Source organism: Oppia nitens, unplaced genomic scaffold, assembly GCF_028296485.1.
Source record: "Oppia nitens isolate AA-2021 unplaced genomic scaffold, nextdenovo-longstitch-racon4-pilon3 scaffold1_pilon_pilon_pilon, whole genome shotgun sequence".
Classification (NCBI taxonomy): Eukaryota; Metazoa; Arthropoda; class Arachnida; order Sarcoptiformes; family Oppiidae; genus Oppia; species Oppia nitens.
In genome coordinates this window covers 8258820-8275456 of record NW_026533199.1, presented here as the reverse complement: position 1 = coordinate 8275456, position 16637 = coordinate 8258820, and the positions used below count along the sequence as shown (strand labels likewise).

General features: G+C 27.7%; 1 protein-coding gene across 1 annotated transcript; it reads left to right on the top strand.

The window, feature by feature from the left end:
* The first annotated feature begins 3064 nt into the window (after positions 1-3064).
* On the top strand, positions 3065-13187 carry LOC128966519 (fatty acid synthase-like). Its single transcript, XM_054313369.1, has 15 exons — positions 3065-3299; positions 3362-3580; positions 4796-5418; positions 5487-6441; positions 6513-6854; positions 6917-7466; positions 7541-8223; positions 8293-9167; positions 9232-9966; positions 10033-10563; positions 10622-11032; positions 11094-11613; positions 11680-12225; positions 12293-13008; positions 13074-13187. Exons 1-15 carry the CDS (start codon positions 3065-3067, stop codon positions 13185-13187), a joined length of 8055 nt encoding a protein of 2684 aa, XP_054169344.1.
* Positions 13188-16637: the final 3450 nt, after the last annotated feature.

The window sequence follows — 16637 nt, the reverse complement described above, 5'->3', positions numbered from 1 at the left end:
CATATATAAATTGATTTAAATAAATATTATAAATATTATGTAAATCATAAAAATACAAATAAAAATTTAAATTTGTCAATTTAATTACTTATATTATTTGAATCTAAATAAAATAATAAACAATAAATTAAATGTTTGTCACAAAATAATTTTTTATTAATATAACATTCAGATGTGGATAAATTCAGATATCTAATTGAAAGCAACTTTTGAGAGTACAACTTATGTTAGCAACTAATCAAATGTTAGTATAATAATGTATAATATTATAGAAACAGTTTGTACCCAAACTACTGTATTTCTAATGTATCAAAATATAAACTAAAAAAGTTTTTGACAAATTGGTTTAACAAGAAAAAATTGTTAATATTTTACAATATATTTTTAAAAAATAAGAACTTTTTAAAATAACAATATTATAATTAATTTGATGGAAAAATCACAATATTTATATGATATAAACAATAATATATAATACAAACAAAAAATTTTGACACTTTGTACTGACACTATACACACTGTATTTGTAATATAATTTAACGAAATGACCTGATATTTAGTATAATATAAATCAATTATATATTAAAATTATTTTTTTGTATCATTTGTGTCATTTGACAACTAATAATATATGTTTAATGAATTAATTATTTAATTATTAATTTATTAGATGCAAGACATATGATAATTAAATCAGTATATTGCTCTAAATATCTAATGATATATTTAAATTTAAAGTATTATATAGAGTTGTTAAAATACAAATATAAGTAAAATAATTTTTACTTTAATAGATAAAAATATATTTTATATTTTAGCTGGGTTGTATAAATAAAATTTAATATTAAACATTTTAAAATTATTTATTGAATTTAATTAAAGTAATGAATAAATATATATGCATTTAATAATTTGTTTAATGTTTATTAGATTCCAATTAATTTACTCTAAATATGTTCAAAAAAAATTATTAAAAGCCATTTTATAAAAATATATATTATTATAAATTATAAGTTAAATAAAATTAAAAATATACTGAACATTTTACTGTAAAGACATTTTAACATTTATTTGCAATGTATTTTGTAATTATTTAAAAGTTACTAATAGTAACTAACTATATATATTTGATATTTAATTTTATTATATCTTTATAATTAAAGATTAGTATCTAATATAATTATTACGACATAAAGTTTTAACACAATTTTATTAAATTTTATGTATCTTATATCATAAGTATCAAACTTTCATAATTTTTAAGTATATATTATATTAACCATAATATTTAATAAACTTAAAGAGTAAATAAGCTATTAATATAAAAGTAACAATTTCTATAAAATTAAAAAATACATTTTTATATATTTTTATTTTTTTATAATAAACTTAAAATACTTAAGTATATTATAGTCTATTTTATGTACATTTAATTTATGAAAATTATTAGAATAATACCTTTATATTATAAATAATTGAATATAAATCAGCAAATGATAATTTCTAATAAATTTCACTAAAATAATAAGCTATAATAATTTATTTTTATTTATTTGGATAAAATATATAGATATATAATAATTTTTATAATTCAACTAAATTATATTAAAAATATATCAATTATTCAAATTAATAATATAATTTACGTACAGTATGTTTTCTATAGTAAAATGTTACACTTGTATATTAATATATTTCTGCATTTTTTATTTTTAATAGTCTATTCATTGAATTATAGTAAATAATATTGTTTGCAATGAACTCTATCGACAAATATCTGTGAAAATGTGTCCATAATTTTATTCATTTGTAGATAATTTTATGAAAATTTATTGAATTTCTTGTGAAAAAAATTTGGATCAAAATTTTATGACCTGTTATTAGGTATACTTTGCATTCTGTATATGTTTACCCTCACGTCATCAATATTTTAATTTATTCAAATCCTTGATATTAGTTGTCGTGAATTTTTTTTTGTAAATCTATAAAAAAATATATCTATTTATTACTATTATTATATAATAATATTGTTTGTAATATTAAACATATATATTGAATATAATTAATTTATACAATTTTTATTATAATATAAAATTACAAAGTCATTTGATTATAATACACTAATTAATTAATTTTCATAATTTTTAAAATTGTCAAAAATATTTACAAATATTAAAATATAAAAATATATATTTATATAAAATTTATTAAATAACTTATATAAAAATATTTTATGAATTACTTAAAAGCCATTATACTAAAACTAGTATAATTTTTAAAATATAATTTTTTATAATTTATTTATAATTCACAAGTAAAGCTAATTAACTTATTTTAAAACTGTAACGATCAGGTAATTTTAGAATAAATTAATTATTCTAGTTTATTATATGTTATATATTAATTTTTAAGTTGAAACAAAAATTCATAATTAATTTATTAGATAAAAAAAATGAGTGAAAACAGTAAGATTAGAGCCCAACCATTAGCTTATTAATGGTTGTAAACTATGGTTTAGTATAATTCAGTACAACTGGATTTGTATGACTTTCCGTCTTTGCAATAGTGTTTCGTAACGAACAGACATAGCATTTGGAAAGTGAGAGGAGAGCCCTAAAAACGGACAGTTATCTGAATATCACAACCACTTTCACTTTTATCGCTCTCTAAGAAACATCTATTTCTTCATCAATAGTTTTGCTGAATAGTAGTGATATTTTCAAGAGTTTAATAATAATTAATATTTTTTAAAAAGAAAAACAGAGTTTTTATTATATATTATTTTTTGTTTAAAGTATTGATTATTGATGTCAAAGTTTAAAATAAATGATTTATTATTATTTATTATAAATTGTTTATAAAACTTATTTTAATTGGTTATTATCTATATGTGTAATCTAAACTTTATATTACTAGTTTTGACTTTTGTATATTAAATATAGTAAAGTAATTATTGTTTCAATAATATTTAGTACTCAAGCAATTTGTGACTAATAATAGAAAACTAAATTATTAGTAACCAATAGTAAAAAGAGGAAGACTTGCGGACAAACAGGTGCTCATAATGGATATGAATGGCATGTCTGGTGAACCCATTCCTGAAGGCGCAGGAATGGATACACAAGTCAGTTATCCGAGACCTAAACCTAAGCCAATGCCAAAGTTTGAAATTACCGAAGATATTGTTATTAGCGGTATTTCCGGGCGATTCCCGGAGTCCGACAATATGGATGAGTACGCACACAATCTTTTCAGTAATATAGATATGGTTACCGCAGATGACCGTCGATGGCCTATTGGTAAGTCTAAGAGTTTTTTATTATTGCTATCAGTCAATACAAGTCTATGTATTTTTGTTTAGCTTTTAACGATGGTCTGGGCTCTCGTACGGGTAAACTCAAGCAGATCGACAAATTTGATTCATCCTATTTCAGTACACTTACTTTATTGGCCGATGCAATGGACCCACAGGCGCGCATTATGCTTGAGACCACTTATGAGTCCATTATAGATGCCGGTGTCTGTCCTCAGTCACTCAGAGGTACCAAAACTGGTGTCTACGTTGGCATTAATACAGTCGGTAAGTGTAACACACATTATATTTGCATCTTATATTAACTCATTTTAATATATATATATATTGATATTGATATTAATTATGCAATATTTACACTAATAGAGTATAATAATTATGAATATTAATAATTGTTAGAAATTATATATTTAGTTATAGATCTGAGAGTTGTTATAGACATAAAAACTAAAGTCTACTTCGCTTTCAGATAACCTCATTTGACTTTTTCTAGTAATGAAATATATATATATATATATATAGGTATTAACATGTATTTTAAAAACATAGCTTAAGGTGTTTTATCCACGTTTATAAAAAAATATGTATTACAATTACTGCTAAATTTATAGATTAATTATAACTCCACATATTTTAGAAATTTTAAAAATAATTATCGTCACAAAAATACTTTATTCTATTAATATAATCAAAGGGTTTACTAATAATATTGATAATATATTTTTATAATTTATTATCTAAATTAGTAGATTATGGAATTTTATTCTATTTTTTTAAATTTTAAATTTTTATTAGTTTTTGACAAATGATTGTTTTAAATAATTTTTTTCAATTAAATGACATTAATTACTAAAAATTCTAATTTATAAAAATATAATTTTTATTTAAAAATATTTTGAATAGATCATTTAAATCGCATTTTGATATTTATAACTAATTGTCATGAAATTTGTTTTTAAGTGTATATTTAAAAATAATATTAGTTTTTATAAAGTTTATATTATTATTATATTACTTATTTAAATTTTAAATCAGATATTTAAATTTTATTGATCTTAAAATTTTACTAAGTTTCCATATAAATAAATAAATGATTAAAGTACTGTAAAACAAGTTTAAATATTTAAAGCATATAAAAAATTTGTATATAATGTAAAAAGATATTTAAATTAATCTATAAAAATATAAATCAATTAAAAAGCAATTAGTTTATTGATAGATTACATCAAAATCAATTTATGTATACAATAGTTAATATTTATTCAGTTTATAGTAAATTATTATTTATTTTTAAATATAAATCAAATTTTAAATAATAATACTGCTTTTAAATATAAAATTTGTATAAAATTAGTATAATTAAGTAGATTTTAATTTTTATAATAATAATTTAATAATAAATAATATATTGATAATTTGAAAAATAAAAATAATAAAAATAAATTGAGATATTAAATGATAAATTTTTACATTAATGTAAAGCCTGTGCGGATGGCTTACCTCAGGACGACTACAATGACTGTCGCAGAAAAGAGGCGGCACTTTGGGTGTATGGGTCGGCCAAACCCCTGTACGCCAACAGAATATCATTTTTGTTTGACTTTCACGGTCCGAGCACTTTGATAGACACTGCCTGTTCAGCCTCAATGGTAGCCCTGACTAATGCATTACAAGACATTCGTACGGGAAATTGTGATGCGGCTATAGTGGCCACTGGCAATCTAACTCAGGCCCCGTTTTCTAACGGTATATATCAATCCATTGGTTTACTCGCATCGGATGGCAAATGCAAAGTATGGGATAAAAAGGCCGACGGATTTGTGCGATCGGAAACCGTGGGATCAATATTTCTGCAGAAAAGAAGTGATGCCAAACGTGTTTACGCCACTGTATTACACGCAAAGACAAATACAGATGGCTTCAAATCAATTGGTCTGTTTTCGCCATTTTGGTTAAGACAAAGAGATCTCATGATTGAGACATATCAAGAGGCAGGCGTTGATCCCAACGAAATTAAGTTCTTTGAATCTCATGGCACCGGTACTAATGTTGGCGATCCACAGGAGGCTAAAGCTATTGCTGACGCTTATTGTCACGAAAGAAAGGTTTGTCATAATTTAAATAAATTTATTTTAAAATTTTATTAATTTGATAATAATATTATGTTTTTTAGGAACCTTTACTTTTAGGAGCCGTTAAAAGTAATTTAGGTCACAGCGAGGGCTCATCGGGTTTGTGCTCATTGGCCAAAGTTATAGTGGCCTTTGAAAACAAATGCATTCCCGCTAATCTTCATTATGAAGAACCAAAACCTGAGATCGAGTGTGTCGTCAATAAAACACTGATTCCAGTGATGAAAAACACTCCCTTCGAGAACGGTATTGTTGGCGTCAACTCCTTTGGCGTCGGAGGTGTTAACGCACACGCATTGCTTAAGTCCAATGAAAGAGAGGCAACAGATGACACCTATAATATTTGTGATCCCATTCCTCGTCTGGTGAATGTCTCGGGAAGAAATGAAGCGGCCGTTAACTATATCTTTGATTTTATTGAAAATAATCCAAAGAAAGTACACAAAGACTTTTTGGCACTTCTTGGAGAATCAATGAAAACACAGATAATTAAGGGTTCATCAAATTTTCCGTACAGAGGATATATGATTGTTAAAGAAAAGTCTAATGAAAACAGTTCTCTTAAACAATATGAATACGAGCGCACCATTTGTGACGCCAACAGACCTAATCCAGTATGGCTTTGCTTCTCCGGAATGGGCAGTCAATGGACAGGAATGGCAAAAAAATTGATGCCAATTAAGACATTCTCAGATACACTCAAACAATGTGCCGCAACTCTTGAACAGTTTGGTATTGATTTGTGGCATCTATTGCTTAGCGATGACGACACGGCCCTTAAAAAATGTCCGACCAATGCTTTTGTTGCCATCACATCCATGCAAATAGCACTTTATGATACATTTTGTTTATTGGGTATTGAAGTGGTTGGCATTATTGGTCACTCATTTGGTGAAGTCGCCTGTGCTTATGCTGATGGATGTCTAACATTAGAGCAGACTGTGCTGACAGCCTATTGGAGAGGAAAAATCGTAGAAACTTCAAAACTACCCAAAGGTAAACATTTTTTTTAAAAATTAAATTTATTTCTAATAAACTTATTAATTATACAATTAATTGATTGAAAGGAATGTTGGCTGCGGTTGGTATGACATGGGATGAAACAAAGAGACGGTGTCCCGACGGTATTGTAGCCGCATGTCATAATGGAAGCGATTCGGTCACCATTTCTGGTCTTTACGACAATATGGCAAAGTTTGTCGAACAATTGAAAACTGAAAATATTTTCGCCCGTGAAGTGGCCGGCGGGGACTTTCCATATCACAGTCCTTTCATGAATATAGTGGCCGCACCTTTGATTGAAGCACTCAATAAAGTCATTCCTAATCCTAAACAAAGAAGTGAGCGCTGGGTCTCCACTTCTTTCCCAAGAGAGCAGTGGGAATCAGAAACAGCTAAATATGCTTCAGGTTTGCTATTTGTGTCTTATTTTGTGTCATTGTTTTACTTAATCATATGTTTTCAAATTTAGGCGAATATTTTACAAATAATATGATAAGTCCGGTGCTATTCAATGAAGGCATGAGAGAAATCGGCAAAAACTCGTATATTATAGAAGTGGCGCCGCATTCACTCTTTGAGTCAATTTTCAAGAGATGTTTCCCATCCCTGACATACACTGGACTCATGAAGCGCACCGAATCAGATAATCTGACTTTCTTTATGTCGGCCATCGGACGTCTATTTACATTAGGTTTGAATCCTACAATTGAAAATTTCTATCCAAAAGTTGAATGGCCAGTATGTCGGGGAACACAATCAATCAGTTCACTGATGAAATGGGATCACGAAAGATGTTATGAGGTCAAGAAGTTTCCAGAGTTTCACAATTATGCGACCGCTTCGGACTTTGTCATGAAGTTCTCATTACTCGAAGCCGATTGGAATTTCCTTAAAGACCACGCCGTTGACGGTCGGGTCATATTTCCGGCCACAGGTTATCTGATGATGGCTTGGAGACGATTGGCTGCCATGAGAGGACAGCCATGGATGAAGACACCGGTGCACTTCGAGAATGTCAGGTTTGTATAGAATTTTATCAAATATTTTAAATACAGAAATTTATTTGTGTATATAATGTAAATATTGTTAATAGGTTTTATCGGCCGACACTGTTATCCGAAACAACTGAAGTTAAATTCATAATCCGAGTCCTCGAAGGAACGGGAGATTTCACCATTTCGGAGAACAATGCTATTGCTTGTACAGGTAAAGTGTCGATACCTGAAGATCCGATTCTTGAAATGCAAGATCAGTTAGACGAAGAAATTAATGAAGACAAAGATGACGAAAAAATGCATGAAATTTTGTACAATAAAGACATTTATAAAGAGTTAAGAATTCGTGGCTATGATTACGGTCAGAAATTTCAAGGATTGGTTGAGGCCAGAGGTGATGGCCGACGCGGTAAAGCCAAATGGACCGGTCATTGGGTTAGTTTTGTCGACTCAGTTATGCATTTAGCACTCGTGGCTCTACCCATACGTACATTATTCATACCGATTGGCTTTCAATCCATACGTTGCGATCCAAACGTTTTGTTTGAAGCCATAGAAAAAGTTAAAAAAGAAAAAGAAGAAGAAACAGAAGATAATGAAGAAAAACCAGAATTTTTCTATTTTAGAGAAAATAATAAAGCGAAGGGTTTGGATGAGATTAATACCGAAGAAGACATCAAAGGAACGGAGATTATTAGTGAGATTAGACCAGACATGGATGAGAATGAAACTAAAGAAGCAGATTATGTGGTAAAACAACAAATTAAAGCAGCGATGGGTAGTGGAGAAGATAAGATGGCATCAGAGATATTAGGCATCACTAACATTGGTCTCGACAACGAAAACAAAGATGAAGACAAAATATCTATACTTCCCGTTTCATTTGATCTGAATTTTAGATCAATTGTCACCAGAGGTCTAGAAATAAAAGGTTTTATTCCAGTGAATGTTCCGCGAAGACCGGGACAACAAGGATTAACTCTCGAGAAATACGATTTTATACCACATTTCGAGGATATGGCTATTGAGAGTCCATTTAAAGATAATCTCATTGAATACATATCTGTTTGCTGTGCTTTGGCTGAAAAGGTGTCACAAATTACTCCTAAAGTTAGTAAACCAGTACTTAATGGTTATAAATCAGCCAACGAGGCACTGGTCAAGAAATATACAGAGATTCCAGAAGACAACTGGAGACTAATGAAATTGTTGAAGGAATTGGTTGATCTTAAAATGGATTCAAATCAAAATGTAATCGACGAAAACAAGAAAGAATCGGTTGATCTTGAAGTTGCCATCAAAGAAATCATTGAAAAGACAGAGAATAATTTGACCACAGATTTGATTAATACTGTCAATACAAGTGAACGATTTATTCGGCCGTTTGTAGACTTAGTTCTTGAAAATAGTACCGATAAGACACAGATGAAGGTATTGGAGATGAATGCCAGTCAAAGTGTTTTTGGACATCAATTGATTAATAAAATTAAAGACTCGTGTATTGGACTTATTAATGTTGATTACACTATTGTCAATACCTGTCCATCCAATATACCAGAAGAAACAAAAGCATTGAACCTGAAGACACTGGAATGGGATTTGAATACAAATCAGTTTATTAAAGATATCCAATCGCTTGACTTATTGGTCTATCAAATGACAAACAAAGTTGTTAACTCTTGGAAACTTGAAGATCAGATCCACGCTTTAAGTGATACACTTAAGGTTTGTTTTTTTACACTATTATTATCAATAATTTTAGTTAATGTTTTTATTTATATTGATTTAGTTCAATGGTTTCCTATTTTTAATGGGAAGATCTAAGTTAACGCCACCAGAAAATACTGTTTACGAATTATTAGGACAAAACTCAAGTCACGGAATCTTATCGGTCAAAGAATTGGACAGATTTATAGAGTTGGCGCCGAAGGCCGGTCTCAAATTAGTCGGAAAAAAGAGTGACTCTTATACTACTAACATAGCTGTCTTCAGAAAAGTTATGACAGATAGAAGAAAACCAATTGTTTTGAATATACCTAATGGTAATTATGAGGATTGGGTCGAACCGCTTAAGAAGATAGTGGTTGAGAACAAGGATTCAGACGATCCTAAAAATATATGGCTTGTGGCCAATGACTCGCCATATAACGGCACTATTGGTCTATTAAATTGTTTGCGTCAGGAATCGGGGGGTGTTTTTGTTCGCTGTATCTTTGATTACGACCAGAAATTGGATAAAGAGGTGGACTTCGAGAAAAGTCCTTACAATGAATTGTTTGAAACAGATTTAGTTTGCAATATATTTAAAAATGGAAAGTGGGGTTCACTGAGACACATACTATTACCGGAGGAACAGGAGACCATTGACTCAGAACACGCTTATCTCAATGTTGTCACTCGAGGAGATATGTCGAGTTTGAAATGGTTTGACGCACATCACAAGTATTTCCCAAATTTGGCCGAAAAAAATAAGAAGGAACAGGAAGTTCTCTGTAATGTCTATTACTCAGCCCTTAATTTTAAAGTAAGATTTAGTTAAAACAAAGTTATTAAATAAACAAATAATAACATTATTAATGACTATCTAAAGGATGTGGTGTTAGTGTCCGGTAAAATACAACCGGGACCTGAAGGTGCACTCTTTGACTGTATAATTGGTTTGGAATTTGCAGGACGTCGTAGTGATAACGGAAAGAAAGTGATGGGAATGGTTCCCTTTAAAGGTATTGCAACAACACTTCTTACTTACAAAGACTACTTGTGGGACGTTCCCGACGATTGGACTTTAGAGGACGCGGCCACTGTTCCCGTGGTGTACACAACAGCTTATTATGCACTTATAATGAGAGGCAGTCTTCAAGAGGGAGAGTCTGTTTTGATTCATTCGGGTGCCGGTGGTGTGGGACAGGCGGCTATATTTATATGTCAAAGTATGGGATGTGAAGTGTATGTTACGGTTGGAAATGAAGAGAAACGTCAATTCATTAAATCCAAGTTCGGTATCGATGACGACCACATCGGCAATTCACACGATGTCTCATTTGAACGACAATTTATGACTATTTCCAAAGGCAAAGGAGTTGATGTCGTACTTAATTCACTAACTGAAGACAAACTACAGGTGCGATAAGATTGATATTAGTGTTGAAGTTTTATAAAATATTTTTTTTACATTTTAGGCATCGCTTCGTTGTCTGGCACCAAATGGACGGTTCTTAGAGATTGGCAAATATGATATGCAAATGAATAAAAACTTAGGTTTATTTGCATTTTTAAACAACATATCATTTCATGGCGTTGGTCTCGACTGCATCTTCCGTGAGGGACCCTCTTCTAAGAAGTTGCAGTCATTTATGAAAGAAATAACACGACTTCTTAACGATGGTATCGCAAGAGGTGTTGTTAAGCCCATAGAGAAGACTGTATTCAATGTGAAACAGTCTGAACAAGCCTTCAGATATATGACAACTGGCAAACACGTGGGCAAAGTGTTAATCAAAATACGAGATGAAGAACGGGAACAGATTGTGATAACACCAAAGCCATTGGTGGTTAAGGCAACCACAAGAACTTGGTTTCATCCGATCAAAGTATGATTACATTACAGTTGCAGTAATTTCTAATTAATTAATAAATATTATATATTTTAAGACATATATAATTATCGGTGGTTTGGGTGGTTTTGGTCTTGAATTGGCGTATTGGACAGTATTAAGAGGCGCCAAGAAGTTGATATTGACTTCAAGAACTGGCATTAAGAATGCATACCAACAGTTATACTTAAAGAGATTCAAAGAGTTTGGAAAACTTATTGAAGATTATAAAATAGATATAACAATTTCAACGCATAACTTAACCACTTTAGAGGGAACTAACGCTTTGATAGATGAGGCCAATACTAAGGGACCGGTAGGCGGTGTCTTCAACTTAGCCCTTGTCTTGAAAGACGCTATGCTTGAGAACCAAACCGCTGAAACATTTAGAGAGTGTTGTGAACCAAAACTGGAAGGTTTGCTTAACTTGGATGTCGTGACACAAAAGAAATGTCCGGAATTGGATTATTTTGTTGCGTTTTCATCGCTGACTTCAGGTCGCGGTAACGCCGGTCAAACCAATTATGGTTACGCCAACTCTGGTATGGAAAGGATTTGTGAGATTCGAAGGGCTAAAGGTTTGTTTCAATCGTTTCAATCTAACCCTAAAATGTTATTAAATGATTTGTTATTAATTATTTTAGGACTTCCCGGCCTTTCCATTCAATGGGGTCCTATTGGTGACGTTGGTATTGTTGCTGAACAGCTGTTAGCCTCCGACGAAAAGGCAGATATGATGAAACTGTTTGCTGGTATTCTTCTACAACGCATCTCTTCATGCTTTGATGTGTTGGACCGTTTCATGCAATGTCCAAATGCTGTGATGGCATCCACTGTTAAAGCAGATCTCGAGCATCAGTCAGGCACTTCTGAAGATGAAGTTCTTCATCAGTTATGTAATCATTTGGGAATTGATAAACGACCAAATGATGAAACATTAGGTGACGTTGGGTTGGATAGTATGGCTGCTGTCGAGATTCAACAACGTCTTGAAAGAGATTATGATATTTCTCTTGCATTATCTGACATAAAGAAGATCACTGTGGGTGAGCTTAAAGAGTTTAGAGATGGCAAGAAAGACAGTCTTAAGCAATACGCCGCCGACATTAAGAAAGCCAGAGCTAATCTCTCGCAGATTAAGTTTGATATCCCTAACGAACAAACAACTCTTATTAATGAAGTCAAGACAGGTCTTTGTTATAAAATTTAATTATAATTTTTTGATTGTTTTTATAAATTGTTTGATTCCGTTAACAGGAAAACCCATATTCTTTTTGCCCCCAATTGAGGGTATCTTTGAATCATTGAGAGCGTTGGCTAAAGAGTTAGACCGACCGGTTGTGGCATTAAATTGGATGAAAGCAATGCAAGAGATTAAGGATATCAAGAAAGTTGCCATTTATTATAAAGAAAAACTCAAACAATTGGCGCCCGAAGGAGATTATGATTTAGTCGGACATTCATTTGGAGCCGTTATTGGCATTCAAATGTGCCGCAAGAAAGTTCCGATTAGAGCATTGGTATTACTCGATCCGTTTGATCCAACAGGTCTTCAGAACCAAGACTGGAATATTGATGAACGCTTTGAAATGGTATTTACTTATCTGAAGGCTTACATACCGGAGCGTATCATTAATCAGATCCAAAAGGATGTGATGGAGATTAAGGGAGAACAGGCGCGCATCACTAAACTCATTGAACTAATGAAACATTACGGAGGAAAACATTTACACGGAAAGGACGTCGAAGATATCATCAGAGGTTCATTTGAAAGGGCAGATATGGTCATCAAATACAAGAAGAAGAATATCGAAAAAATGAAATCCATATCACAGACACATTCGAGTAAAGTGGTGAAGAAGAAACTCAAACAAGTGACCACAGATGTGTCACTCATCAAACTTCTTAAAAAGGAAGAAGACTTTCAAGTGCTTCAGGAAACAGCTCTCAATAGCTATGGCTTCAGGAGAGAGGTTTGTCATGTTTTTTAGGCCAATTGATTGTCTCTATTTTATACTAATTGTGTCTCCATTTACAGGACTTTGTCGGCCGTTTTGATGTCTATACCGTATTGGGATCTGAGGCCGACTTTTTGACTACTCATCTCGAGAAAGTCACTGAAACTATTACATCGAAATTAAATAAAAAATAAAGGCTTTTAATTACTTATATTATCATAAATATTATCTATCAAATAATATCATATAATTTTTAGTTTTTAAAATATATTTTATATATATTTTTATATAAGTATTACATTTTTTTTGTTTATTTTATTTTTTCGCACAAATGGTTATATATTTTTTTTAATTATTAATTAATAATATATCAATACTTTATATTTTATACAATAGTTAAATAATATCTAGAAAATATTATAATAAATGCTCTGTTTTTCAAAAATTTTGGTAATCATTTTAATAAATAATTTACATTTATATTATAAAAAAATTTTAAATATAAATTTAAACTAAAACATTAATGTGATAATTATAAAGAATGTAATGTAAAACAAAAAAAAAAATACAAAAATTTTAATTTAAAATTACAAGTAAGTAATCAGTTTTCTGTTTATTTTTGTCTATTACAGTACAATCAATATTAATAACATTTTTCAATATTAATTATCCAAAAAAATATACCAGTCATTTAAATTAAGTGCTATTAATATAATGATAATTTTCTTATTTAAAAGTTAAAAATTATTTCAACCACATTTTTAAATTTTTAGAATTATATAAATACAAGATTAAATTTTTAATTTATCAAATTTCTTTACATAAATTATTATTTAATAAAAATATATTTTTTTATTTGTAATTTTAATCACTAGTATATACTGTATACAGAGAGATCAATAAAATGTTAAATACTGGTTTATAAACATCAACATATCATACCATTAAATATTTAAAATAAGTTATAATAACAATAATTTATTTAATAAAATAAAAATTGTAATATTTTTGTTTTTATGTGTGTATTAATAACAAAATATAAAATATTTTAATAATTAAATAATATATAAATTATATTCATGAGAAGTAAATGAAAATAAATTATTATTTATCAAATCATTAATTATATGATATCATTATCAATAAAGTCAATATGATTAAAGCTAATATATAATTTATACAACAAAATTGTTTATATACATTGTAATATAAAAAAATTAATAATTTTAAGAATATTATTTAATTACAGTATAAGATTAATGAGAAAAAACATTTGTGAAAAAATAATAATTTTAAATGAAAAAACATTTAAGGCATTTTAAATATAAAGTATATGTATTTATAAATTTGATTTCAAATTGAAAAATGTGTAACAATGATGTAAAAAATGATAGTTTTTATTTTATTATAATATAATATCCAATATAAGTATAATAAGGTATAATATGTTTATATCTTTTATTAAATATCAAAATAGTTTTCATGATATTATTGATGTGTTGTTTAAGAGGTTGCCTTTAGATCCGATGTTCGCGTCGGAGGTATTGAAAATCTACTGCAGACTAACATCAATAGATCAATCAAATCGGCCTATAATTTAAAATAATTTTATAAATAAACTATTTATTTATTTTTAAATAATTTGTTGACAAACTTTTATAAAATTATTTCATATCAGATATTTTAAAGTTAACTAACAAATGTCAAGAGTTAACCTTTTTTTTATTTTAGTATAAGCTAAAAGATTATTTTAAAATCCATGTCTATTACTAGTAATAATAATTTTTTAAACTAGTACTTAAATCTCTATAATATATATAAAATTTAATAAACAATAATCTTTTTAATATAAAAATTAAGTGATTTAAATTAGTTGATGTTATTTTGGTAACTAAATGTCATTTAGTTTTCTATTATAATATATAGTAAAAGTGATTTCTGTTGTATTCTATCCATAAGATTCTGCAATTTGTTAACATATTTATATAATTTTATTATTATATTAATATTAATAAGTTTTATCACAAACTTTAATTAATAGTAAATATTTAGTTTATTATTGAATATAAAAAATAAATTATTTATATTTTATAATAATTTATAGCACTTATACTGTATGTCTAACAAAAATATGTTGTGTCCTATAATTATCGTTAAAACCTTATCAGTAAGTCTTTTGTATTACAATAATGATTTGTTATAGTTTTGAATAGTTGTTGTTTTTCTAAAAAACACTTATTTATAGTACATGTATAAAACGAGTCTAGACTTAAATTATATATAAAAAATAAAAATACAGTACATTATTAAATACAGTATTACAACGCAATAATATTAACTTTGCGGTTAATTCAATTTTGTATCTGTATATAAAAATAAATTTTATATTTAATATATTTTACAGTAATAGTTATTTTTACATTATAATCGATCATTTATTTAATTAAGATAATATACAATAAATTAATATTATAATATATTGCGCTGTTTGAAGTGATTAACAAGTTTTAATAAGAAATTATAATAAAAATATACATATTTTATTTAATAACATTAAGTGTAGAAAAATCTATTCAATAATATAATAAAAGTAGATATTGTAATAAATAAAACCAAATATAGAATCTATGAAAATAAATGATAAAAATTATATCAATTTAAAAAATTTAAAAAATTAAAGTTATAAATAATTTTTTAAATGATATTCCACAAGAATCTCAATTTTCAGTTAATTGAAAAATTGTAATATTTATTACTTAAGAATATATTGTATTTTAAAGAATATTTCTGATTTTTATAAAAATAAAAAACTGAATTATAACAAATTTATTTTTATATTCCACAATAATAGACCAAAAATTTATATAAATAATATATTTTTTCTACGATAACTAAAAATGGACAAATAAAAATTTCTATTAAAATTATTAAGAAAATTTCTATAGATAAATTTTATTTTTTATTGTAATATGGAATCACTATAAAAACAGTATATAATGTAAAACTGATACATAATATGTTTCCTTTAAAAACTTCTAGAAATTTCTCAATTATTTTTAAAATGTCTCTTTTTGCTAACTCTAACTTATAAGTTATAACACAAAAAAAAATCATGAATACATTTTAACTAAAATACATCGAACTATCTTAAAATAAGATAGAATTATTGATTTATTGAAAAAAATTAAATATAATTTATAATTTAATATTTTTTCTATTATGACTGTTTACTACAATAAAATACTGTATATAAAATAAAAAAGTTTTTTTAAATCCATTTACTTACAGTAATTTTAAAATTTTACTTATAAGTGAATTTAAAATCAATTTATATAAAAAATAGTAATACAAAAACCTTAGTTAAAATAACAATTATTTTAATAAAAATATCATACAGTAATTCTAATCCAAATAAGTTTATAAATAATATATAAATATATTATTATTTATACAATTATACAGTAAGTTAAAAAAAACTATTATTGATCGCTTAGAAATCACACATTTTTATATAATTATATTTTGGTTTAGACTTAATTAAACAAATTAAACTCTTTATGAAACTATTTGTTATTAATTTTTATTAACAGGAGATTGTGTTTAATTAAAATGAACATGGTTAATAATGATTATTATAAATGCTA

Bases quoted from the DNA above. Each gene is read 5' to 3' on its own strand.
- LOC128966519 (XM_054313369.1), top strand. From the start codon at position 3,065: ATGGATATGAATGGCATGTCTGGTGAACCCATTCCTGAAGGCGCAGGA. The intron at 6,442-6,512 runs GTAAACATTTTT...ATTGATTGAAAG, and splicing joins AACTTCAAAACTACCCAAAG to GAATGTTGGCTGCGGTTGGT. The intron at 11,033-11,093 runs GTATGATTACAT...ATATATTTTAAG, and splicing joins CTTGGTTTCATCCGATCAAA to ACATATATAATTATCGGTGG.